This window comes from Brienomyrus brachyistius, chromosome 1, assembly GCF_023856365.1.
Source record: "Brienomyrus brachyistius isolate T26 chromosome 1, BBRACH_0.4, whole genome shotgun sequence".
NCBI classification, from domain to species: Eukaryota; Metazoa; Chordata; class Actinopteri; order Osteoglossiformes; family Mormyridae; genus Brienomyrus; species Brienomyrus brachyistius.
This window is the reverse complement of record NC_064533.1, coordinates 31,462,352-31,490,131: the sequence shown is the minus strand read 5'-3', so window position 1 is coordinate 31,490,131 and position 27,780 is coordinate 31,462,352. Positions and strand designations below refer to the sequence as shown.

Here is a 27,780-nt window from a genome sequence, read left to right as displayed (position 1 = left end):
TCCCCAAGTGTCAGCCAGCTCTGCCACAGACGGCCTGGCCCGCTCAGGCCCGAGAGCGTGCGCAGTGCAGCTGGTGCTGGCTGGGGAGGTCTCTCTCCCACCTGCCTCACCGGGTAGGGCCGGTGGGTGCTTCTCTCTGATAGGTGGAGGAAGATGAGGGTGGGAGGAACCAAGCCAAGAGGTTCTGGGCGATTCAGTGTCCTGCCTCTACTTTTGACTGCATTATTTATCTAGGCCTGAGTTGAGCTGCCGATTGAGGCTGCGGGTCTGCGGAGATGCGGTTGCTGGCCTGATCTGGCAGTCCTGGTCCTTGGGTTTGGAACCCATTCATCTCTGATTGCAGGGCATTATTATGGTTTGATCCAGAACAGGATGCAGTGGTTTGCACTGTTGCCTCACACCTCTGGAACCCGGATTTGAGTCTCCGCCTGGGTCACATGTGTGTGGAGTTTGCATGTTCTCCCCATGTCGTCGTGGGGTTTCCTCCGGGTACTCCGGTTTCCCCCCGCAGTCCAAAAACATGCTGAGGCTAATTGGAGTTGCTAAATTGCCCATAGGTGTGCATGTGTGAGTGCATGGTGTGTGAGTGTGCCCTGCGATGGGCTGGCCCCCCATCCTGGGTTGTTCCCTGCCTCGTGCCCATTGCTTCTGGGATAGGCTCCGGACCCCCCGCGACCCAGTAGGATAAGCGGTTTGGAAAATGGATGGATGGATGGATGATCCAGAACAGGGTGACTTGGTTTCTCAGTGGGCTGAACTGTTTCCTCACAACTCCAGCAGTGCGGATTCAGTTTTTGGTCCTATAGTCCTGTGCATGGAGTCAGCATGTTCTTCCATGTTCAGAGTGTCTTCCCATGGTCCAAACCAAGGGCGTACATTCGGATCATACATCGGTGGGTTACTAATTCCTGGAGGGGTTGTAACCCCCCCCCCCCCCCCCCATGATTTACGCCCATGGCCACATTCTACAGCACAGCTTACTGTAGTGTGTGTGTTTCCTGGGCTGGGCTTTAAGTTTTGGAAAACACTGGTCTTAAATATACTTCTTGGATTTTTAAGACCATTCAGCTTATCATGGTAATTTGCATATTTTAAGGGGAATTCCACCACAAAAATGATTGGTTTATTTTGGTCGTCACCAGATGATGTCATACACAGCTATAAGGTGCCATATTACGCAGCAGGTTATGCTATAGACCTTCTTCTCGGAAAAGTTTCCCAGACTTGCCCAGTTTGCCTTGGAAGCAGACTGACAGTAAGATAAACGGGCTGTGTATCCTTGATTCCTGGTGCCCCTTATCATGATTAAATTGAATGATAAATGAAAGGATGAATTTTCATAGACCTCAACTTTGCTGGCTTCGATGAATCTAAATCAAGGTCCGTTTATGTGCATCCTGCAGGTTCCATTTTGTGTCAGCAATCAGTTGATTAGTAAAGTGATTTTTTTGGACAGAAGGTCCTGGATGGGCTTATTTTCCATAGAAACACATTTGAAAAACCGGTTTTGAAGACACTTCTTGCGGTCTGTGCAAACGGCTCTGGTCGTACTGGATGTGTGGGTTTTACACAGAAATTAGTCTGTTTGCCATTTGTGCAAATGCAGGTACTCTGGGATGTGTTTTTTTACATCTCCCATCTTACTCTTTTTGTAAGACATAGAGGTTTCAGCTGTCCATCCAGCACCCCTAGAGCGTTTCTTTGGGGAGGGGGGGTTAAGGGCTACTCTGCTGAGCACAGAGGCCTAACCCTTTGAGCCACTCCCCCCACAAAGAAGCTGCGTTGTCGAGCCCAGCTGACGTAACCCCTAGTTTCCCCTGGATATCCGAGACACAGGTCACTCATTCGCTCTGATGCTAACTCTCTACAGGCATGGATGTTGGGGTGGCATAGCCCAGGGGCAAATGGCAGGGTCAGAGAGCAGAGCTTGACGGTGGGACAGGGCCACCCTGTGAGTGGAGGAGCCAGCGAACGTTTTAGCGGGCTTTGCATCACATTACATCATCCATCCAGACTTCAGCCTGCGCAGTAAAGACGGCATCAGGCATCCAGAAGGGAATCGTATGTGTTTATAGCATGGATGGGAACACCGGCTGCTTTTAGAGTGCAGTAGTGGGGGGGGGGGATGTAGCGAGAGATGATGTCAACTGATCTTGTGCTTTATGTAACCAAGCCGTACAGCGTAACTCCCTCAAATGTATTGTGAAAAGTCGTCATACTTGTAGGAGTTTAGCAAACATGGACACAATTGCACGGCTCTCCTGAATGGGGCCTCGTCTTTCTAGGGGAATGATATCTCATAGGCCCAATGCCAACAGGAAGACTTACTCTCAGCCAGGTCCAGGGGGCAGGTTGGGTATCTTGGTCTCTTGGTATCTTCTTAAATACAGAATTCTCTAACGCCTCTAGACCTCTTGACGAGACTTTTGGCATAAAGAGGGAATCTGATTTTAGTTTTTATCTTTTCCTGGGGGAAAAAATTTGCCCTTGTGACAAGATCGTAACTGGAAAGACAGAAAGCGAAGATAGACGTGGTCGAGAGGTCAGGATCTTTTCATTTTTATTGCGGGTCTAAAGCGCAAGGTCGTCTCGATGGCTTTACGACACTAAGTGATGGTTTCTGACACATCATCATCCACGTGCTCCTGAGAACTCCTGTGGTCACGTTTATGTGCACGGTGCTGGCGAGAAGCTCACGAGAAGCCGAAGCAGGGAGCTGGGACCGTGGGGGGGGGTGGGGTGGGAAGATGAGGCTTTGGTCCCCGGGGGGGGGGGGGGGGGGGGGTATAAAAACTCAGATTCTTAGGGGAAAAAAAACTGAAAAAAGCTGAGTTGATGCTTACAGAGTTTGCCTCTCCTCCGCTTTTCCACGCTGCTGCAGAATTTGTCCTATAGAGCGATGAAGGCGTTCATCATGGCGAAGTGCAAATCTCTGCCGAAATCAATTCACCTCTCTACCCCCCCGGCTGCTAGCAAATGATTTAGGGGCCTATAAAGTTTGCGGAGGGGTGACGGCCAGCGGATTGTGAGAACATGGGAGTGAGGTGCAGATCTGCAGACATTGCCGTTTCTGCCCTGACCAGTCCAGCGTGCTGCAGAAAGTTCAGCAAAGCAGATCCAAGCCACTTCAAAGGCACCATTTCCAACAGGAAGATGCTGAAAGCTCATAGAATGAGGGATTGATTATTCATGTCTGAAGGAGGACCTCCTGGATGTAATCATGATTCCTGTAACAATATAGCGTCTTTTTTGGGCCTGAAGCGAAAGTTCATCTGAAGACCATGAAACCACATGAACAAAGCTTATAGTGAATGGGGTTTTTGAAGCCACCCTTGACCACATAAAACATGGAGCTTCTGAAAGATGTTATTCTGGCCTACATGGAAATATCGGAGAAACTCCAAGCGGAGTACCGAAAGGCATCACCATCTCGCTCCCCTGATTCCAGATGTCTCTTACGTGCACAACCACTCCTGATCTAACATTTTTAAACCTGTTTATCTCTACTCAGGCACCATCGTTGCCACTTCCCCCATTTTTATTGCCAGGTGTTTTACCGGAACTTGGTTGAATGAGATTTTGTGAGCCCCCGCACTGACCCCCGTTCTCTGTGTGCCCACAGTCACTCAAGGCGTCCTTCCTGCATTCTGGCCACGGTGCCCTCAGTGATAACAAGGGATAACAAGCCCCCTGTGCGTTTAAAGCGTTTCCTCCTCTGCCTAGTCGCTTGCTCTCAGGTTCTTCGGCAGACAATCCCCTCGAATTCTTAATGCCATTAATTTAACCATTTTAGTCAAAGGTGAATACTATTAATATGGACCAAAAGCGGCACAGGCTCGCTTCTCAGAGAGGAATATACTCACACAGAGCGTGTCTGCAGTGGAATCGTGCCACAGTCTATAATGCCAAGCCCGGTGATGTATTTCAGCGCATCTCTCTTGCAGGCGACCAGATTAATGCGATGGGTGGCACGGCAGGCAGCCGCAGGCATGCAGCGTGGACGCATGCAGATTGCGACCTGGAGCCCCCGCCAAATCTCGTTCTGGGCGACTGAGAGGCAGCTTTTCCGTCCCTTTATGGTTATTTAATTAAATGCTAAATTCCCCCTCGTCTGATACCATCAGGACATAATGGTCCGCTTTAGGCCACATTAGCTCCCAGTGGTAGATAATGAAAAAGCCTCCATCACTGTTTATTCTCACTGCGGCTTTCCGAAAGCATGCCGACAATTACCGGGGCGTCTGCGCAGACCCGCGCTCACAGACGTACCCATGCGACGGTATAAACTTAACGGGCAGCTAAATATTGGCACCTTGTTAGCATCGCTAACACTAGCATTGGCAGGGCGATAGAGAGGGAACGAGCAAATACCTGCCGCCCAGCTGGCCTGAAACGTTACAGCGCCGCCTACCAAGACCCGGATGACTGTTCTGAGGACTACCTGAGCGGTGCTGTTCCCGAGCGGGCATGTCCGGCTCCACGTCTGAGCCAGAGGAACACCAGTGGCCACCTCTGGGAGCGGCGGTTGGAGACACCGGCGTTTGAAGATTGAGCAAGGGAACAACAGCTGCTGAGTCCGAGATGGCATGTGAAGCCAAGCAGACTATGTGCAAGGACAGATATGACCTACAGACCGGGTTAGCGCTGAGGTTCTAACAACAAAGAACCTCCATCTGTCTACCTATCTCACCTTCAGAAGCATCAAACGGCGCGTGGCGACTTAACGGGAAGCCTTGATGTATCGTAGTGTTTATCGGATTTATCTCTGGAATTTCAGTGGGGGATATTGTGTGGTTAGATTCGCTGGGTTCCTCTCCGGGGGGGGGGTCTCGTCCGAGTGGCCCACGTCTCCCTCATATCTGGCTCAGCACCACAGCAGACGACCCAGATGGCTGTTACTGTGCAAGAGCACTCCGCGCTCCCCTCCCCATCCACAGAAGCCCAAAGTCACAATCATGACGTATCTAGAAGGCTTCTGCATCAATGCAAAGCATTCCGAACGATTCTCTGGGAGGCTCGAGGCTGTCATGCCAGTGTAGGGGACCTGGACGGTATTGTCGGCTTTGCAGCTGCTCAGCCGGCTGCAGAAAAGGGGACCTGGACGGTATTGTCGGCTTTCAGCTGCTCAGCCGGCTGCAGAAAAGGGGACCTGGACGTTATTGTCGGCTTTGCAGCTGCTCAGCCGGCTGCAGAAAAGGGGACCTGGACGTTATTGTCGGCTTTGCAGCTGCTCGGCCGGCTGCAGAAAAGGGGACCTGGACGTTATTGTCGGCTTTGCAGCTGCTCAGCCGGCTGCAGAAAAGGGGACCTGGACGTTATTGTCGGCTTTGCAGCTGCTCAGCCGGCTGCAGAAAAGGGGCCCTTTAAAGTAATGGAGGGGAAAACACTGGTGGGTTTAGTATTTCAGGCAGGTAGGGAAATCTTTGTATGCAATCCCTGCATTATTTAGGAATCTATCCAATGGAATTTCCCAAAGTCTGTTTTGAATGAAGCATCTTTTGAAAAATTTAGACCAGGCAGCTGAAAGTAGAGTCTTCTCCAGTCCATCAGATCGTGGTCATGCCAAGATGCGTGTAGGAAGAGATAAACAGCACAACCCAGACTCCGTCTGCAGCTGTAGTTGGATTAATGGGAGGAGACGCCCGGCTCATTAGTGATTCGAGGGTGGTTGCTCTAACGGCGGGACAGAGGGAGCTGAGAGTTTGTGTCTCTGAGGCGGATCCTCACCGGAAAGACAGAAGTGGGTCACGACTCGCATCACACGTGGGAAGCTTCACGGATTTGTTTTCAGTCAGTGTCCCGCATGTGAAAATGCAGGTCAGCAAGGTTGAGGTCCTCGTGGTTCAAGGCGGGGGGAGCCGGGGGATTTGGCCGGGGGGAGCGGCCCACTGTGTCAAGATGGCACTGTGATACACCGGCCTGCCCCGAGGGTGCTCCAGCACCACCGGGCTCTGTGGGTGATGCCCTCTGGGGCTCCACCGCATCCCGCCCTGCTGGGTTACCGTGACGACCTCCTCAGACTCCTGCTGCAGAGTCATTAAGGTCCTGTGTCGTTTGGCTTCACCCCTGCCTGTCCTGAGGGTTTGAGCAGTTTGATCCAGAGTAGCATCCCTATGGTCTGAACAGGAGATTTAGCAGAGAATTATGGCCCTGATTTATCTATGCTAAATGCAAAATAACTGCATTCTTAAATTAGCTATGCTAAATGTAATCGGACTGGAATCTTGGTTTAGCTATGCTAGAAGTAAGAGAAATGGAGTCTTGGTTTAGCTATACTAAATATAATCCAACTGGAGTCTTGGATTAGGTATGTTAAATATAACTGGAGTTGTAGTTTAGTTCTGCTAGTGTTAAATGTAATCAAATGTAATAATCGTGTAAATAGATTACAGAAGTGCAACAAAATTTACTAGCAGCCTCTGAAATTGACAAAAATTGCATGCATAGGCCTAAATATATACATAATGTAAATCAAACATAAAGTAAATACTGTATAAAAATATCTATAAACATATATATGTGGCATATGACATATATGGGAGATTGAGTATTGCGCTGTTAATACAAAGTGCAGTAGTGTAAAGTTCAGTCGGTCACAGCAGCATCAGTGTTGAGGGGGTGAGGGGGTGCCCTCAGTGGGGGGTTAGGCCTAGCGATGGCGGCTGGAGTTCAGCACGGTAACAGCTCTGGGGTGGAAGCTGTTCCTGAGTCAGGCAGAGTGGGCATGTTTGGTCCTGTATCATTTAACTGATGGCAAAAGATCTAATAGACCACATCCGGGGTCAGATGGGGCAGAGGTGATCTCGAGGGCCCTTCAGAGACCGAGGTTGTTGTAGATTTCCTCAGTGTCTACCAGTCGTAGAGCAATGATGTGTTCAGCTGCCTCGACAAAGCATTGCAGGGCTTTCCGGTCTGTGGCAGAACAACTGGAGGACCAGGCTGTCTGTAGTGGAAATTCACTAGGAGTTACTGTGGCAGATGGGCTCTCCTCAGACTCCCCAGGAAATGAAGGTGCTGTTATGCTTTGTTGACCAGAGAGGAGGGGTTTTCAGACTATGAGAGGCCCTTGGTGATGCTCATACCGAAGTCGGAGACTCTATCTGCTTGTCCATTTATGTGGAGTTGTGGCTTGCAGCTAGATTTTGTAAAATCTATCATTAGTTCCTTGGTTTTCTTGGTGTTGTGAGCCGTTTGCTAAGCACCTTCCTTATAGTTTCTGTAGCTTCCCCACATACAATCTTATTCTCGTTTAGAGATCAGCCCTATCGCAGTTGTGTGTGTGGCGTCTGAGGGCAAGGCGGGATCGCAGTCATGAGTGAATAGCGCATTGAGCATTACCCAATACCTACTCAACCCCAATCTTCTACATACATTTATCCAGTGTTTATTTATCTATGTTACAATGATGCCTATAGAAATCTATGCTAAATCTACGCCTTCGTGTTTGTTATAGGTGATGCCTGCACAAACCCTTGTATCACGTTTGTATTGAATGTACCCTGAGGACATTCTGCATAAGAAATGAAACGGAACAGGATCAACATTCAGTTGTAACTTGCAGCTTCGGGACCTGAAACATTCCGTGGATAAACTCAGGATGACACCAGTGATTCAGAGATGTGACTCGTCGCCTGATTGAGATCTTAACCCCCCCCCCCCCCCACCTCCCCGATGATGCTGTGCTTCATCAGTGGTTTTTAATGTCCTCATTACAGAAACTTGCAATTAGGCGCCTGTGTATTTAACAATTACCCAGCGATACTCTGGACCCGCCCGGCTCCACAGACGCGGGTCTCTGCCTGGCTCTGCCGTTGCTCCGATTGCTCAGCTATATGGAAGGAAGTGGCACCGTGAAAGAGTAATTCTGTGAAGCCACGTCCTATGAAAAGGCAGCATCCCGAACCTGTAGGGGGCATCGGCGTGGTCAGAGTCAGGTTGGGAATCCACCACGGTACGGCACGTGCATAAAACCGGCCGTGGCCCTCAGGCGGCAGTCGAACGCGCAGAGATCACGCTGCGTGACTCAGTGTCGGTGCTTAGCTTCCTGGGCTCCTACGGCGGCTTGGCTGTGGTCCCGCCTCCTGGAGACCATCCTCTCAAGGGACCTTCTGCAGAAGGTGAAGGGGAGGGGCTGGCTAGGGGATGCATAGCCGCTGCTCTGACTTTTCTCAGTGGGATGGTGCAGCCAGGCAGTTCCACTGGAGGAACGGTATAAAAACAAACTGGGACATGTGCCAGCAGCGGGGAACACGTAGGAGGGAGTGGGGAGCGAAACATCCAGAACTTCCTCCATTTTGTCTGACAGCTCAGGGGCAAAATGGGTACAGGTAGCACTGAGAGTTTCCCACTGTGGGCGGGACTTGTGTATCCTGCTCCTCATTGGCTGCTTTTTTTTTTAGCTCCCATTGGGCCAAATGGGCAGTGTTTGGCAGTGATTGGCAGTGATAATCCCACCCAGAACTTCAGAGCGCACGGGCTGTCACACCCCAAACAGCAGACTCTGAGAGAGATTTTATCATCGTGTTTCACTTCTCAGTCCATGAGCTTAATTGTGGCACTGGGGTATTATTGGAGCCTGGCCAGCAGTTTGGCTTCTCCTAGGAGATGAACGCAGGCTGCAATGGTCCGTTCAGGTGCACATCTGCACGGCTCTGCTCCTCCAGCTGTAGGTTAAGGGAAGAGGACTCCTCCTGTGTCCCGCTTAGGTGTAGCAGTGGGCGAGTGAAGACATTCTGCAGATGGAGGGAGATGATTAACAGGCAGATGCTGAACACATCTTGAACACTTCACACAGAACACTTCATACTGAACACCCGACACTGAACACTTCGTAATGAAGACTTCATACTGAACACCTTACACTGTACAATTTATACTCTATGCTGAACACTCAATCATGATCTTCGTATACTGAACGGTTCATTCCAAGTACTTAACACTGAATGCTCCACATTCTTGTGCTGAACACTCCAAACTGCATCGCCTGCATTAATCATACCAACCTGACTCTCCACCCTACCTGTGACTCCATCTCATGCCTTTTTCAGGCCAGATTTTAAAATATGCATGACGCATTACATGCAGCCCGTCAGCGCAGGCCTGGAGTAAGATCTGACCTGTTTGTATCGACGGTCTCAAACTGGGTGTTGTGTGGTTGACATTCTGACAGTGTAGCGCAGGCTGTAGTCATGTCACAGAGACCTTCACGGTCATGCTGGCTGAAATTGCTTTTTCCTAAATTGCACATGAGGCAACAAAAACTATGGTGGGTGTATTAGGAAGTAATCTCAATCATACTAATAGCCATCTTTGAAAATAGTTGTTGTAAATGTACTTTAAAGTGTCTGACACATTTATAAATATTTAAGTGTGAAGCCGCAGTTTCCTGGGGCCTGAATGTGTTACACATGCATGAAATTCACAGCCCGATATAACCTGGACTGACTGTGGGTTTGAAATATATTTAAAATGTTTGGAGATCCTTTCCGTGATGGGATGGATGCTGAGGTCCGGACCTAAAGGGCCGTGGGCAGTGTGTTGCCCCCCCCCCCCAGCCTCTGCCAATAATGAATTCATCAGAGGCTTTTATTTGGATAGTTAAGTTTGCTCGACTGCAAGAGCGCAGTTTGAGGACCACTGCCCTGCCACCTTGAATGCGCATTCTGCCATTGGACCTCCCCCTGAAGCGTCTCCCCATCCACCTCTCACTCGCCTATTCCGATTTTCCTCGACGTGATGTTTCAGCAGTGGGGCGGCCACTCATTTAAATACCTTTTTTTTTTTTGAAGAACCTGAGCTACGGTGGGCCACAGGATGATGACCTCATTCCATGGAAGAAGCGGCAGACAAGCAAAACAAGCAATACTTTCCATGGGGGGGGGGGGGGGCTGTCCTTGACACATAGGGAAGAGTGGAAGATAGGATGGTTTATTTTTATATACCATTGAGCTCGCACATGCATCTGAAAAAAGTCTGTTTTTTTTTTTTGTTTTTTTTTGCGAAGCAAAATGTACCATGTGACATAGTGGAGGAGGACGATCTATTTACAGAGAGGGTGGGATCACAACAGGAGAACTGAAGATCCCTAACCATTTGGAGCTTTGCTTCCTGCTGGTTCACTTGGCTGCTTAAATAAGTCTTTGGGGGTTCTAGGTGTTCTAGAAGGTCACTTTTTGTCCCTGGTCTTGGATCAGATTGTATCAGCAGGTTTTCGCTCTACCGGACTTCAAAATTAAGTCCCTGTAAATCCCTGTTTGAGCTAATGAGTGAGTGAATCGCATCATTCAAATCACAATAAATCAAAACATTTTTAGCTAAAATGTGTGTATTTTGGAACATGCCTGTGGCAGCTACAGGTGCCAGTAATTATTTTGTATTATGGAACTAACATAAACAGTAAATTGCAACTGAATTTAATCAGCTTTTTTTATTGTTCAAGGGCTAAAATTAATTGGAAAAAATTGTAAACTGTATTATTCATTTTAGAGGCAAAATAAGCTTTTAAGACCATGCTTTCTTCCATCCTATTTATTACTGGCTTCCCTGGACCGTCAGAAAGCCCATTAAACTAAAAGTTCTAGAGTTCTGCAATAGTGTGATTGTGATTCGCGGTTGCAATTGTGGGATTATTTCAATTAGCAGCTCAGTCTTGGTTAATGAATCCAGGGCTGAGCTGGAGCCTGAAAGCCGGTGGAAACAGCTGGAAAAAGTCCCCCCTCCCCCGGCCGGAGACAACGTGCTGTCAGCCAAAGTCCGGCCCTGCTGCACCCCCTCATTCCGTCATGGAGACTCAGTGGCATGGATTCGGGGGTGGGGGGGCTTTGGTTGTGGCCTGCATCTGCGTGTCTTCAGCAGATGCCTATAAATGTCACAGCCGGATCGTGGTGAGCTGTCTCCCTTGTCCTGGCAACTGGGCTGCCCGGCAGGATCGCGCCCCCCGTAGGCGTGGGTGCACTTTGGGCAGCGCTGTTGGGGGGGGGGCCTCCATGCCCAGGAATGGATGAAGGACTCGTATCTCAGCCCCAGTCAGCTATTCCGATTCCAGACCTACTAGGAAAACTCTAAACCACATTTTTTATTTGAGGATTAAACTGGGAAGAGAACGGAGTTTGCTTTCTGAGACGAGACCATCTTAAACATCCATCCAACCTCCAGTGTGGGGTCATGTCCCATCTGAGCACATGTCCTGTGTAAATGGGGGTGGGGCCATAGGACCACTGGCCCCAGCTGAAAGCTGATTGGCCCGACTTCCCTCTCCCCTGTAATTAACAAATTCTATAAATATTATTACATAAGGTTGGCCTTTCCGTATGAATTATTGCCTCCTACTTAGGTTCTCTGTTCCGCGGCATATATTCCCACATTGGCCATGTATGACAAATCATCAGCATCACCTTAACAAGCCAGTAACCGCAGGATCATAGGACTGCACCTGCAGGGGCTGATGGGACAGCAGTCAAAGCTCTACTGCATGTGCTGCACCCTCCACTCCCCCCCCAAGACGCACCCAACGCAGTTTTAACTCTCTGCCCACCAACATATTCAAAGGTGAGAAGGAAAAATGGCATCTTCAAAAAAACTGAGCATTATGTTTTCATGGTGGAGACCCAAATTTCCCAATTGTTGGAGCCACAGCTGCAGCCTCCAGCAATCGGCTGGGATCAATGTGACAAGCGGCTTCAGAGGGACGACTCCAGTCCTTAGAAATGGGAATTGTCAACCTTCCAGCGAGTCTCGGGGGCTGCGAGGTGCGAGCTTGCGGGAGGCGGCTCCCTGAACGGGGGCTGCGGTTGGCACAGAGAGGCCACACTCCCCTCTCGCCTGGCAGCTCTTATCTAGTGGTGAGTAATGCTCTCGGGACCTCCTTCTGTCATAAGCTCAGCGGCTCACCTCACAAAGCGCGACCCGCTGTCTTTACAGCCGACGATTCCCAGTAGGATGCCGGGTCTCGGCCCAGCTGCTCTGCATGGGTTTTCCCGCCAAACCTTAGGCCTCCGACAAGAACTATGGCGGAAGTGGTTCAAATGGCTTGCCCTTCTGACCTCAGACCTGGACAGGCTCCAGCTCAGCATTTGTTGCCAAGGTGATTATGTAACAGAGCCCCACTGAAGCGGGCGAGGTGCTGCCAGTGATAGATATACACAACGATCTGGCATTGATCTCATGCGTGGGCTGATAATGGACTGGGTCTGGTCGAGCTCAGGCATCGCAACGATGTGACAGACTAAACACCAAGACCCTGCAATGACACCAAGGCAAGAAAACCTTCCTTATCCAATGAAAGTTCAAGATTCCTCAAGTAGAGGCACACATAAGACCAAAAGAGCCATAGTTCCCAGTTCCCTAGATAAAAAAAAAAAAAACTAGGATTCTGCCCAATGTTTGATGTTGTCATTCCCCAAACTTGATATAGGACTTCTGTATCATACTGATTTGAGTTTTGCAGTGGGAGTCCAGTGCTGACCCTGAACTGGATAAAGTTTGCTGTTACTACAAGTTAGATGCAAGGCATGAACAGGCTAGGCTGGAAAACAAAATCCAAGCACTTTAAGTACAAAAAAGGGAACTGGACTAAGAAAAGCCAATCAACTGATTCCCTGAGCTAGATCACCACCTGCCAAGAGAGCCAGGTCTTCTGCCTGTGACATACACCTTTCCTAGATGAAAGACAAGGTTACTAGGCTTGGGCTACGGGCAAGCAGGGGTCTCCCTGGCCGAGACGACCTGAAGTGGACTCTGGTGTGGTGGGAGGACACAAAACAGCATCATCATAACCTAAGGCTAACCAAGTAGAGAGTTTACGAAACCAAGAAGACAAACCTACTCATCTGGCCATACAAGTGACACGAAGAAGTCAAGCTAAGCAAGACACTGCGCTTTGATTAGCTCAGGATCCCAGACAGTGATCGAAACAGGAGCAGACAGTGAGCTGCATTGGCTGGTGGTTTATATAGCCAGTGGAGCTCGTTAACTGCCAGAACTTCCTGGTGTTGTCAATTTGCGTTCCCTACTGGAACGTACAGCCCTGGAAGAGTGTTCCACCTGGTCCGTGGACAGTGTTGCAATATTTATACTATTGGAATGTCAACGGGCATTTTACTTTCCCACTGTAGAAGGGGAATTGTTGGTTTTGGAACCATCATTGGAATTAAATTCCTGTATAGTTACGTCTCAGCTTATTTTGTCAGCCTGTCCTAAAGCTTGTAGCCGCAGTAACGGATTCCTTATTTCCTGGATGCATTTGCTGCTGTTTACTGAATATACATGATTGATTTGCCGGCGATATTTTTCTGGGCTGTGCAGTCATCCTCCATTCAGTCTGATAGTTCAGTGTGTATTCCGTGTGTATTCAGCAAGGAAGAGGTGAAATATTTGTGACAGGCCCAGATACTTAATGGTTTCATTTCTTTATTTTAATACTTCAACCATCAGATAGGAGTATTATGGGTTTGTATAGCTCAGAGGCAGTGTCCGTCTCCACAGGCTAGGCCTTTATGACTGTGACCGGAAGGTTGCCGGTTTGAATCCTGTAGTCAGTAGAGAACCCACATCTGAGTGGAAGGCTGACCCTGTGCTCAGACCCCAAGCTTTGGTCTCACCTCTATATGCATGTATGTGTTTGTTTCTTTTAAAAAAAGAGGCGAGCAGGATGGGATAAGCGATAAACACATTCCAATGCACTTGTGCAAATGGAGCACGTGCATTATTTATGGAATGAGTTAATGTTAAAGATGTTGTTCAGGGATGCGACAGAAATTTCCTGTTTTGGAAGTCAATCTTTTTTAGTTACAGTTTCTTAGGTGAAATTCTTTAGTGTTTTTTTATTAGAAGTACGATGGGAGGATGGCAGTTAATGCTGTTATATGACGTCACCAAGATTAATGCGCTCTTGTTCTGTCTTCCCCATCTCCGTCTCTCTCTTTCTCTCTGTCTATCTCTGTCTCTTTCTGCTTCCCTTGTTCCCTCCTTCTCCCTCTCTGTCTCTCTGCAGGTTCCATCACAAGATGCTCCTTCATCAAGTACCATTATTCCTCGGCCACTATTCCAAGAAACCTCTCCTACAACATCACCAAGACCATCCGTCAGGATGAGTGGCACGCCCTGCGTAAGTGGGATTCTCCCCCGGCGCTCCCTGCAGGCCGCAAGTGGTCGTGCGTCTGCTGAGTGTGTGTGGGCACTTGTCAGTCTTTAAGATGCTAATTAAGCTAACAACAAGACCCTGCCGAGCGGCTCCTGCCTTAATTGGGCTTGAGCAAGCTGTAAATATACATTTAACCGGCCGTAATGATTTGGAAGGATCCCTGTTTCTGCCGAAAATGGCAGACATTTATTCGTATTACTAAAAAAAAAAAAAACTTAAATCAAAGGCATTTCTTCAGTGTCTGTTTGTCAGATACCTGTTATGAAACAAATTAGTGATGCGTGGTGGAATTTAATCTGCTCTTGTGTTTTTTTGGTCCAGAAGCATTAAGCGGTGTGATTATAAGATAAACCTTCGCTCATCTGACAAATATTACAGTATTATTTATCCAGTTTTATAAAGATATAGCAGCATAGGGAAGCCAGAAGCATCACACGATTCTTTGGATGGATTTGACACAGAATGTTTCACGCTCATTTATTTTTTTGCGATGAATTTGCCTTTAATTTCACATAGCCAGTGTGACGGTCTGTGTTGACAGTGGCTATATATAATTCAGTTTTCCCCATTACATACATTATTAATATACTCAGGAGCTTACGAACGAAAGCACAGGCTTGGTTCTGGATTTACTAATACTGCTTAGCCACTTTGTCCCCCATCATAGCTAATCCATTGCCATGTGCCCCCCCCCCCCCCCCCCACACACATAAAGCCGTTCGTAACGAGGCTTCCTGGAGACCAGTGCTTTTTATTAGCATCCAAGAGGAAGTGCTTTAGAAATTTATTTAAGTTGTAATCTGTGTCTGTGATGCCGCCACGGTTGTAACAATTTCATATCGATCCTCCATACATGCGATTTTTCTTTGTTCATATAAAGAACGATCACAAAGAAGCAATTAGAGAATGATGCTGTGTTTTGGTGACCCATAGCTCCCTTTAAACTGGAACATCTGCGATGCCTTTAAATGAGAAACACTTACCACAGCTCATTCAACCAGATGTGAAAAGCACATCTGTGTCCCCGTTTTTCGGGAGCCTGGATGACGCTATTCTCTTGTGAGCGTCTCCACATCGGTGTTTAAGTCATGCTATTTCTGTATGGAGACGACGATGATGGACACAGATGGTGGTATTTTGGGAGTGACGGTTTTAAAGCGGTGACAGGGTATATTTTAGCCTGCCTTAAGCTAGAGATGCTTCTTGTATTTATCTATGAGCCGCTAACTATGAACCGCTAACTATGAGCTGCTAACTCCTCTGGACCTGGTTGCTGAGTACTTGAGACAAAGTACTCGCACACTTTGCTAATGTCACTAAACACTACGCTCAGCACGGCTGTAAAGGAACAGCGGGCGATGGGTGCTTCTGAAATGTAGTCACTTGACTGAGCAGGAGAGATGCAGTCCCGATCAATGGTCTAGCTCACACACTCCAAAACTGGGAACGAAAGGGGGGCCAGACCCAGAGGGGGTCATAAAAAGGGAACTGAAACATTCTGTTATCAGGAACATCTGGGGCAAATCAGACTCCTCGGGTCCTGATCACTCTTACCGTATCATCGCCGGGGGTCCCTGGACCGACAGCAAGCATGATGTGTTACACCGTAAAGGGGTGATAAGGTGGGGCCTGGTGTTGCTCCGGAGACCAGATGCGGTTCGATAATACGCAACTGTCTTGAGAAACACCAACTTATCCCTGAGATCTGTGGGGGGGGGGGTGCTGTCCCGATGATCCATGCGTTAGAGAAGATGTCATGCATATGGTCGATATCACGTCGGTAGAGCAGGAGTCCGACGTGACAATCTGGAAACCCGGGGGCTATGGAAACAAGAAAGATGAGAAGGAGGTGGGGTGGGATGGCCAGTCAGCTTTTTTTCCAGAAGTGAGAGGCTGGCCGACCTCTGGATGGGTCCCGCTGGCCTGGTCCAGCATCGCCTCAGGGTGTCTGATCGCATCCAAAAGCTCCCCGCTAAGAGGGCCTCTGCTGACGAGTGTACTTCTGTGTGGGTGGTGGCAAAAAAAGGACAAAAGGCATAAACACAAAAGCGGCCCATCGGATGAGGTGGAGTGGGAGGGGGGGGGGGGGGGGGATTGGCTTTTTTTAGCTCCGGATCAATAGAGTGCCCTGGGGCCCCTGGTAACATGGAAGTTTTCACCCACCCAATAATAATAACAAGTAGTCCTGGACAGCATTGCTGGTTCCTCTAACTGCGCAGAGTTGACTTTCGATGAATTGTGGACCTAGAAGACACCAGGGAGCCGGTGGGGGGGGGTGGGGGGGGCAGCAATGCAGCAGATCCAAGATTAATCGTGGGGCTGAAGCCCAGGCTGACAAGCATTACCTTTGAAGCCAGGGTGTGTCTGAGAAGGCAAGTGTCTTGAAGGGCACCACAAAAAAAACATTAGCTCATTTATTCCTAGTTTGCTTTTTGTCAATCAAACACCGGAAAGCCATAATGAAAATCAAGCCGAGCAGAATATTTTTATAGCTAAGCATTAATGCAACAAATGAGAATAAACATGTTAATCACAAAATAATGGGAAGAAAGTCCTGTTACCGTGTGAAGCACTTTTTATTTTGGACTGAATGATTTTTAAAAAGGATATCTAAAATACTTGGAGAAGCTTAGGCAGTTCTGTGACATCAAGAATGAGCAAGAAGGACTAGACAATGAGCATGTGAAGTCTCTGTCTGTTATTTTTATTCATGGGGTTACAAATACTGGCGATACACCCTGAAGATGAGGAAGGAGACCAGTGGTTACAGAACCAATGGTCATAGAACACACTGTCCAGTGGTAAGAAAACCAATGGTCAAAAAACACACTGTGCAGTTGTTATGGAACCAATGGTCATAGAACACACTATGCAGTGGTTACAGAACCAGTGATCACAGAACACACCGTCCAGTGGTTATAAACCCCATGGTCATAGAACATACCATCCAGTGATTAAAGAACCAATGTTCATAAAACCTGTGATTACAGAACCATAGGTTATAGAACACACCATCCATTGGTTACAGAACTAATGGTCATAGAGCACACCATCCAGTGGTTACAGAACCAATGGTCAAAGAACACACTGTCCAGTGGTTATACAACCCAATGGTCGTAGAACACACCGTCCAGTGGTTACAGAACCAATGGTCACAGAACACACTTTCTAGTGGTTACAAAACCTATGGTCATAGAACATATACTGTCCAGTGATTAAAGAACCAATGGTCATAAAACACACCTTCCTGTGATTACAGAACCAATGGTCAAAGAACACACCATCCAGTGGTTAAAGAACCAATGTTCATAAAACACACCTTCCTGTGATTACAGAACCATAGGTTATAGAGCACTCCATCCAGTGGTTACAGAACCAATGGTCATAGAACACACCATCCAGTGGTTATAGTACCAATGGTCATAGAACACATTGTCTACTGTTCATTAAACAAGTGGTTGCAGAACCAGTGGTCATAGATACACTGTCCACTGGTTGTAGAATCAATGGCTGTAGAACATCTATTCCTGTTGTTATAGCACCAGGTCTAATAGAACATACTGCCCAGTGGTTGTGGTAGCTTTGGCTGTAGAATACTGCTTCCAGAACCAGTAATTATAGAATATGTTGTCTAGTGGCTATAAAATCATTATATTATGATTCTAGAACACACATTCCGGCAGTTACAGAACTAGTGATTATAGAACATACTGTCCAGTGGTTGCTGAACCAGTGGTTAGAGAGCCAGTAGTTATAAAATGCTACGTTCAGTGGCTATTGAACCAGTGGTTAGAGAATTGATGGTTACAGAACCAGTTGTTATTGTACACACTGTCCAACAGTTATAAAATCAGTAATCATAAAACACACTGTCCAATGGATGCAGAACCAGTGGTTGCAGAGCATACTGTCCAGTGGTTATAGAATCGGTAGTCGTAGAACACACCATTCATTGGTTACAGAACCAGTGATCACAGAACCAGTGGTTATAGATCACACTGTCCAGTGTTTGCAGAGCCATTGGTTACAGAATCCGTTGTTAGAGAATCGATGGTTACAGAAGTAGTAGTTACAGTACATACCGTCCTGTAGTTATAAATCTTTAGTCATAAAATACACTCTCCAGTGGTTGCAGAACCAGTTGTTATAGAACCACTATTTGCTGAATATACTGTCCAGCAGTTATAGAATCTTTCGCTGTAGAACACGCCATCCAGTGGACGTAGAGCCCGTGATTATATAATACGCTGTCCAGAGGATGCAGAGCCAGCAGTCTCTTAGGCTTATATTTGGTGTCATTAAGCTGTTTTGTTTGTGTCCTTGCTTTAAACCCTCACTCACTTACAGACGGTCTGTTTGCCATGAGTGGCCCGCCCCCCTGCAGCGACCGCGACCACGCAGCCCGGCATGCAGCCAGACTGTTGGCCCAGTGCCTCAGAGTCGCATTGCAGGCAATATGGGAAGCATTTAAAACAAAGTCAGGAAGTGCTCTTACCCCCGGCCAAAGGGTGCATGAGTAGGGCGGCCAGCAGGGGGCGTCAATCAACCCAACACTACAACGGCACAATACGCCAGAACTTTCTACAGAGCACTTCCAAGGAGTATCAGGAGCGTTTTTAAGGAACCACATCCGGTGTTCCTAAGGTACCCCAGATGTCTCGCTTCTCTCTTCCTCACTGCCTTCTGTCCATCAGAGCCGTGCTGTTATGCCCAGCACGTTCATGTGGGCTTTTGGCTGTGATGTAGGGAGTCATTCAGCTCCATCAATGAACTAAGCTCTCCCTCTCCTGCGTTTATCGTGCTCTGAGAGGAAAACACCATGCCATCCATCCATCCATCCATCCATCCATCCATTTTCCAAACCGCTTATCCTACTGGGTCGCGGGGGGTCTGGAGCCTATCCCGGAAGCAATGGGCACGAGGCAGGGAACAACCCAGGATGGGGGGCCAGCCCATCGCAGGGCACACTCACACACGCACACCTACGGGCAATTTAGCGACTCCAATTAGCCTCAGCATGTTTTTGGACTGTGGGGGGAAACTGGAGTACCCGGAGGAAACCCCACAATGACATGGGGAGAACATGCAAACTCCACACACGTGACCCAGGCGGAGACTCGAACCCGGGTCCCAGAGGTGTGATGCAACAGTGCTAACCACTGCACCACCATGCCGCCCCCCATGTCATCCAGTGGCAGTTTAAGTTAAACTATAGCGGTGGTGTGTGCTATCACTTGCTATCTGTGCACTTGCATGGGGCCCGCAAAGCTTTGGGGGTTTGAGTCATTGAACTAGGAGTGGTGTGGGGTCATCGCGGTGTCATCTCTGCCCAGCACACAGATGTTCAGCCACTTGTGTAGATGTGCTGGAATTGATGGGGTAATGTGATGTCGTATCACAGTGGAAGCGTCATTTTCAAAGTATATACTGTGTATCATATTCATATATGGTATCTGTGTTGTATATAGCATGCGTATGAAATACTGCAGACTGTACAATGTGTGTAATTACTCATCAGTTATGAGTATTAGTGTTAAACAACATGAGCACCTATGTTTATACTGCAGGGGCAGCACTGTGACTCACTGTGCAGTGCTGTAGTACTGTACTGTAGCCTCACACCTCCAGAAGCGTCAAATCCCTTGAACCGCGCCCCCCCCCCCCACACACTCACTCGCACTGTGCACATTCACTCTGGTTTCCACTTCCACCTCCACGCTCCTCTCGCTGTCCCTACGCTTGAGGTGGATGGACGCGGCCACAGTGCCCCTCGCAAGTGTACATGTCCCGGTCAGATCGTCCCTGCCCGTGATTCCTGGGACTGGCTCCGGCCCCAGGGCGTCACTGCGTCAGATAAGCACTTTCCAAAAAAAAAACGGACAGATTTTCATATGTGGATGAATAAAGGTGTGTGTGTGTGTGGTTTTAACATGGCTGGGTATGATACCACTCTGTTCCAAACCTTGATACCTCCTAATGCTCACCCGCGACCAGTAAGGAAGGTGACAGTAATTAGGGTTTGCTACATCTTACTGATGAATCGTCTGATTGAGTGCCTTCGCTGCCTACCCCCATACCCCTCCCTCACAGAAACACAAATGTAAATAAAATAATCCCAGCACACCACAGTACTTAGTGTAACATAATGGCATCACACTTTGAATGCTTTTTAATCTGTGCTTCCAGGCATGGAGGGGGGGGGGTGGTGGTGGGCGGGGCCAAGGGGGCAATCTGCATGATTGACAGCTCCGGGCGGCACTTGATATCGCTTAGGGCTTTGCCAAGCTCGTTAATATTGCACGAGCGACCTTGCCGGTAACATTAGGCAAGGTCACCGCTGGATCAAACACCCCTGACAGAGTGCAGCCCGTAGCCGGAGAGTCTGTTTGCGTTCATGTTAGCGCGTTTATCATCCGGGCCCGAGGAAGGACCTGCCGGCTCCTCACCGCTTTTTCCCCAAGATTAAATTCATCATCAGAAGTGCTACTTTGTGATAAATTCACAGGCCCAGAGACTCCAAAGTCTTTCATCAAGCTCTGAAAACAGGGCAAGACTCAACACCTGCAACTGGAAATGGAAGTGCTATTAACAGTAAATTATTTTCTACTATATTATGGTTATGTTGCTATATACAAATACAATTGTGTTGTTTTGTGCTGATATGATTGGTTGATGTATATGAGCTATGGCGATTGACGTCGCCCCCTATGGTTCTCAGAACCCGTTATAACAGTAACAGTTAGGGGGCACTATAGGTTGCGGTTGTGCGTGATTGATGGTGAATTCTATGTAATTAACAGGAAAGTGGTGCATAAACAGACATCACATCTCTTGTAAATAAGGCTTCCTGATCTCTCATTCTTAAATCTGCTTCGATCCACCTTGGCTCCTGTAATTTATGGCTAGGCCAATTCCCTGACGCCCAGAGCAGGGGGGTGCCTTTGATTTAGAGCACCAATCATGATCGCATAATGTCCTGACTCGATATCAGACTGCTAGCAATTGCGGATTGCAGAATGACTTCTGGCTCCTTTCGGTCTGTGGCCCTGTTTGTGTTGGCCCAAACCGCCACGTCACCCACCACCCTTACGGCACAACCATCTCCGTGACCCTGGGTCTTCCTCTCTGCTCTCCTCAGCATGTGGCCTTCAGTGTATACTGTATGTCCCCAACCCAGAGCTCTTTCTTTATCTACGAATCCAGAACTGATGCAGAAATTGATTCTATCTCACTTTCTGGACTGCGAATAAATATTGTAAAAGACAGATTAAGCCCCCGCTTATCCTTGATGGGTCAGCCTGTAAGGGGGGTGATTGCTTAATTGCATCAGACCGCTTTGAGAGCGAGGGAATGTTAACAGTGATAATGGACAGGACGCCGTTCAGGAGTCACGTTAATCAGATAAGCAAAAGGTTGCTTGTAAATAATTTAAGCAGCTTCATTTACTACCCATGCTTGGGGTACTCACCCTGTTTCCAATAGCAACAGAAATGACATTTATATATTTAATAATTGATCTATTGATTATGATATGGGGGCGGCATGGTGGTGTAGTGGTTAGTGTTGCCTCACATCTCTGGGACCTGGGTTCGAGTCTCGCCTGGGTTACATGTGTGCGGAGTTTGCATGTTCTCCCCATGTCGTCGTGGGGTTTCCTCTGAGTACTCCGGTTTCCCTCCACAGTCCAAAAACATGCTGAGGCTAATTGGAGTTGCTAAATTGCCCATAGGTGTGCATGCATGCGTGAGTGAATGGTGTGTGAGTGTGCCCTGCGATGGGCTGGCCCCCCATCCTGGGTTGTTCCCTGCCTAGTCCCCATTGCTTCCGGGATAGGCTCCGGACCCCCCGCAACCCAGTAGGATAAGCGGTTTGGAAAATGGATGGATGGATGGATTATGATATGGTAAAAAAAAAAAACATAATGTTGATAACGTATCCTGTAATGGTATCCCCCTAGGCACAGTCCTTGGTCCCGAACTAGCTGAACCAAATCAGATTTTGAGTTTATTTGGTGGTAGTAAAGTGAATTATTAAGATATATGAATATATGTGCCAAAAGCCTGACTATACATACAATAAAGAGTATACTATGTAACGTAAGCCTGTCTGTGACATCATCCTAATGTTACCCGTACATTTGTAATTGCAGTAGTGCATATTGCAAAGTGATACTCTACAGTCAAATCACATCAGATCACTTTATTGTCACATCACTAGAGCGAGTGAAAGTCTTCCGTCATGAGTTTTCTATCAATGGAGCAGTACATTAAATAAATGCAAACTGTACATAAAACAACTGTAAAGCAATCGACACTCTACATATACACAAAGAAAACAGTATAATACACAATACAATATAAATACAATACACAATCGAACAGAGACAGACTCTAGGTGTATGACATAGTAAGTAATAAGGCATGCTTAAAAGTGAATACTCATGTCTAAGAATAACTATCCGTGGATTTCCATGTCTTCATTATATGCCTCTTGGCCTCAGCCTTAGCACCTTAAAAGTTATCAGTTGTCAGGATAAGAATAGGAATGAGAGAAACAGAGTAGTAAATATTTAGGGCACCATGAAAATCCCACAATAGAGTAGAGCTTCCATTAATATTCACGAAAAACTCTGGCTAAAAATCTTTGGGTTTAAATTTCCAGTCAAACTGATTGATAGGAGAGGGGGCCTAAGATCTGCCCAGCGATGGGTTGATCCGCCCGTCATTGGGTCTAGCCGCCCAGCAATGGGTCGAGCCGCCCGGCGATGGGTCGATCTACCCGTCATTGGGTCGAGCCGCCCAGCGATAGGTCGATCCGCCCCGCGATGGGTTGATCCGCCCGTCATTGGGTCTAACCGCCCAGCAATGGGTCGAGCCGCCCGGCGATGGGTCGATCTACCCGTCATTGGGTCGAGCCGCCCAGCGATAGGTCGATCCGCCCCGCGATGGGTTGATCCGCCCGTCATTGGGTCTAACCGTCCAGCAATGGGTCGAGCCGCCCGGCGATGGGTCGATCTACCCGTCATTGGGTCGAGCCGCCCAGCGATAGGTCGATCCGCCCCGCGATGGGTTGATCCGCCCGGCGATGGGTCGAGCCGCCTGTTCCAGGCTTCACTTGTTGCCCGGCACTGGCCCTTAGCACATGATGCCGACTCTCCCCATCCAGATCAAATCGGACCCCTGAGTCACGGTCTTCAACTCCCCCCCCCGCCCCCTCATCCCCTTAAGGGTGAATTATCCCCGTCAACGATAAGCCATGCTCACGGGTACAGCCAAGTACATTTAGAAGTTCAAAAACAACCATTTAATGACAGTGGGCTTCAGTGGGCGTCAGTTGCTTTAGCCAGAAGATACTCACAGAAGAATGGCCCCAGAGTGAGATCAGTCATCACACCTTTTTTAAGCATCGCAGAAGGTTCCGGATCTATTTTTGATCATGTATATTTATTTTTCTAAATACGTGGGTTGTTTCTTTTTCATGCAAATGGAATGGAAGTTCAGGATGATGGGAAGCTCTATTAAAATACAAGTGGGTGTCATTACCGCTGACTGCTGACTTTTTTCAGACCTAAATCTTTTTGTTCAGACCTAAACTGCAACACTACCTGGCAGCCTTTTAAAAAGGAAATGCCAAAAGAATTGATCTAGTCGTCTCCTATCAAATACGACATTGCGTAGGACCTGCTTATGGTGATCTGTTGATAAGGGTAATTTTAACGCATGAGGAGATTCTGAAAAGGAAAACCATTGTGCAACGTAGAAGCCCAATGAGCCCATGAGTAAAAATTAATTAACAAGCCGTATTTACTTCAGTGTCCATCAATCTTCACGGTGAGTCTGGAGGTGATCCCACAAAGGACAGGGCAGGGGACACCCTGGAGGGGATCCCAGTCTCATCTCAGGGCACACAGTCACACACTACAGCCAGTGCTATAGAATTTCCAGACAGGCTAACCACACGCTTTTTGGATGGTGTTAGCACAATGGGGAAAACATCCACTGATAGAGAGCCAGGGGCCAGGGACCACCATGTCATCGCCAGATTAGATGTTTTTTCACATAGGATGTCGGTCGTTTGCCATTTAATTTGCAATTACATACATATATTTACAAATATAATGATCATTCTGTGACATGTTAAAACCAAAAATATTTAATATTAATATTTAGTTATGGATCACTTTAAAACGAAAACTTATTTAAGTTTTCTGTTTCTATACACATATATTTCCAGCAAATGACATGCTCACGGTTTCAGGATAACGACGCTGAGGAATAATAATAACAATATACACCATAGACACAAGCCTTAATACAAGCCTGTTATTTATGAAATGATAATAGTACTTGTAAGCTAGAGGAATATAAGTTTTGCCAAATGCAAAAACTTTTCATTGCACTTCAACACAATGGGTTTATTAATCTACTCAGTGCAGCTCTATAAATGTTCATGTGAATAATCCGATATACTGGATCAGCAGTGCCTTTATCAGCTTCGGGAAACAGCAATTTGTCTCCCTATAGAAAATCTCCTCTCTACTCGCTGTGTGTTCGCTGTTAGCTTGAAGCACTGTACTGATTTTGTGTCAGCTGTGCGCAGCAGGATATTAGCTGTTAGCATGGGCTACTGTCCTGGCTGTATGCAGGGTTGCCTACTTTGGTCAGCAGGCTGGTGTAAGATTTTCAATTCTGCACACACATGCACACGCATTTACTTCTACGTAACAGTTTTACCTTCTAAATGGTCTGTAGGGTTTGCACAGTACCACAACGCTTTCGAAGTAGATAACTTTAGGTTTATATTGGAATTATATAGATTTGCCGTAAGATTACTTACGTGAGAGTCTGAAAGCACGAGTGTCACGCCAGATGCGTGAGAGTTGGCAACCCTGTTGTGCGTATGCAGTCGGATGTTAGCTTTTAGCATGATGGACATTAGTGGCTATGTGTCAGTTGTGTGTTGTAGGATGTTAGCTGTTAGCATGGGGCACTGTACTGGCTATTTGTCAGTTACATGCAGTAGGATGTTAGCCGTTAGCATGGGGCACTGTACTGGTGTGTGTCAGCTGTGAGTATGCAGTAGGATGTTAGCTGTTAGTGTTACACTGTGCTTGGAGCTCCCATTGCATTGTTTTCCTTTTCATTAATTATTCACAGGGTCCTAAAATGAATTATTAATTGTTTTATGTCTCGCCATTTACCATATGTACTTAATCCGGCACCATCCACACCGCTCATGTTTTGCCGTGGTTATTTTTATTGTCGGGCAGACGAGGGCAGCGTGCTCCACGCACGAGGCCGCTGTTTGCAGGTCCGCGTGGGTAGCTCTGCTTCTATGGCGCCCTGCCCGTACACCCTGGGCAGCGACGTCCAGCATAACGAATGTGGGACCAAATGGGATGTTTGTTTGTATCTGAAGGAGACGAGTCAAGCTGTTTGTAGCTCGCGACCCTTTCCGATCAGCAGCGTATAGCTACGGGAGACGTAGGAGGAGACCGGCTTTAGAATTTCTGTACTGCTGATCCTAATGTACTGAAAACGGAAGGAATATGCTTAATAACAGGCCACACGCATTTGTCCATAATCATTTAGTGTACGTCGGTGAACTTATATTGTACTAATTTATTTAACAGATACTTTGGTTCAAAGTGTAAATTTCCACACAGAAATTCTCCTGAAAATGTGTCCTATGTACTGAGTGAGTTTTGGAAATCTGCTCTTCGGCTGGGGGATAAAGACTTTGCTCAAGAGCCCTACAGTGAAAACTACCCTGAAGAACACGGGCTTTGAACTGGCAACCTTCCGATCACAGGGACAGGAGCCTAACTTGCTGAGCCACACTTGAGAAGAAAAAAAAACTGGGATATCTCCCACGGCTGGCATCCCAGGGTCGGTAGGGCTGTTATTGAGTTACTCACCCCTGGAAATGAACACCACCTGGCAAGAATGCCTGCTGCAATTTGTAAACGCGACTTTTTGATTGAGGCCTGTCAGACTTGGCCTGACACTCTGCTAAAAGCCTGGCCAGTCTGAAGGGTTGTCAGACCCGTTTAGCACGCTCAGGAGGCCAATGGGCTGCCGGCCACAGGGACGTGTTCACCATGTTTCCTGGATAAATCAGACTTGGGAGCCATGGTGTTGGCTACCTATTACTGTCACGTTTCCCTGTTACTGGTTATTGGTACAACAATCCAAACAAACACCCAGAATGGAGCCTGAGATTATGTGTATTACTTGGTTTATGGCTCTTGGGATCCGTCTGTGAAGAATCTTTAAACATATGAAAAAAGAAGTGTACAATTCACAAGCTGTAAGCGCCGTTATGGGACCTAGATCAGGTGCCGGAGGGAATGTAAAATATGAAGAACACAGTAATGTTGATTTTGTTTTCAGTTACGGGACAGCACAGAGACACATACATCTGTGGCACACCTCATTCACTCTGGTTCATGTCCTCATCCATCACAGTCCATATCCTCATCCATCACAGTCCACATCCTCATCCATCACAGTCCACATCCTCATCCATCACAGTCCATATCCTCATCCATCACAGTCCATATCCTCATCCATCACAGTCCATATCCTCATTCAGGACGGTCCACATCCTGATCTAGAGCAGTCCATGTCCTCATCCAGCACAGTCCATGTCCTTATCCAGCATGGTCCACATCCTCATCCAGTGCTCTCCATGTCGTTATCCAGCACAGTCCATTTCTTAATCCAGCATAGTCCACACCCACATCCACATTCATATCCTCATCCAGCATGGTTCATGTCCTCATCCAGTGTGGACCATGTCCTTATCGAGCACAGTCTTGTCCTTATCTAGTGTGGTCCATGTCTTCATTCAACGCAGTCCATATCCTCATCCAGCGTGGTCTATGTCCTCATCCAGTATGATCCAATGATCCAAGTCCTCCTTCAGCAGGGTCCACGTCCTTATTCAGCATGGTCCATATCGTCATCCAGCATAGTCCATGTCCTTCTTCAGCACAGTCCACATCCTCATACAGCACGATCCATATCCTCATCCACCACTGTCCATGTCCTCATCCAGAGTGGACTACGTCCACAGCTCATTCATTGCCAAACCACATTTTTGCTGAAACACATATGCTTAATGAAAGTCAAGCATATGCTCTAACCATGCATATTTCCTGCTTTTTTGGTGTGAAATGCTCAGCTAGTCAAAAGTCTCTGCAAACACCTTGCCAGGTGGGTGTGTGACCCGCTAATCAGATGCGCCCCTGATTAGTGTGAGTCATGCCTCTGCGCAGGGTCTTCCTCCGTCTGCTGTCACTCTCTGTCGCTCTGCACAGGGGACTCGTTTGTGCTCCTGATTGATAACAGGCACAGGGAGGATTCTCATGAGTGAGACCGTGCGAGCGGCTGCTTCACAGCCTTAATGCTCACTTGTTTTGTTGCTTAGCCCCCAATATTATCCGCTCACACAGATACTCCGCAAAATGGACGGCTGGAAATGTACTTTGTAAACGAAAAAAAAAGGAAGAGCTTGCAATTAGGACTGGGTGTTTGGTTGCAGAATGAAGACAGAAAGCACAGCTAGCACTTTTCATCCCCCCCCCCCAGCTGAGGGCGTACATGGAGCTATAGTTGGGTGCCTTTATTAACCAGCAG

The 27,780-nt window shown here is 47.6% G+C and overlaps 1 protein-coding gene across 5 annotated transcripts in view; it reads left to right on the top strand.

Annotated features, from left to right (window-relative positions):
* The window catches only part of LOC125751539 (transmembrane protein 178B), a 67,213-nt gene that overhangs the window by 17,257 nt on the left and 22,176 nt on the right, over positions 1-27,780 (top strand). For all 5 annotated transcript variants that reach the window (XM_049030507.1, XM_049030498.1, XM_049030523.1 and 2 more), the window contains exon 3: positions 13,991-14,104. In XM_049030507.1, coding sequence (XP_048886464.1) covers positions 13,991-14,104 — 114 coding nt within the window. The remainder of the gene's footprint in view (positions 1-13,990; positions 14,105-27,780) is intronic.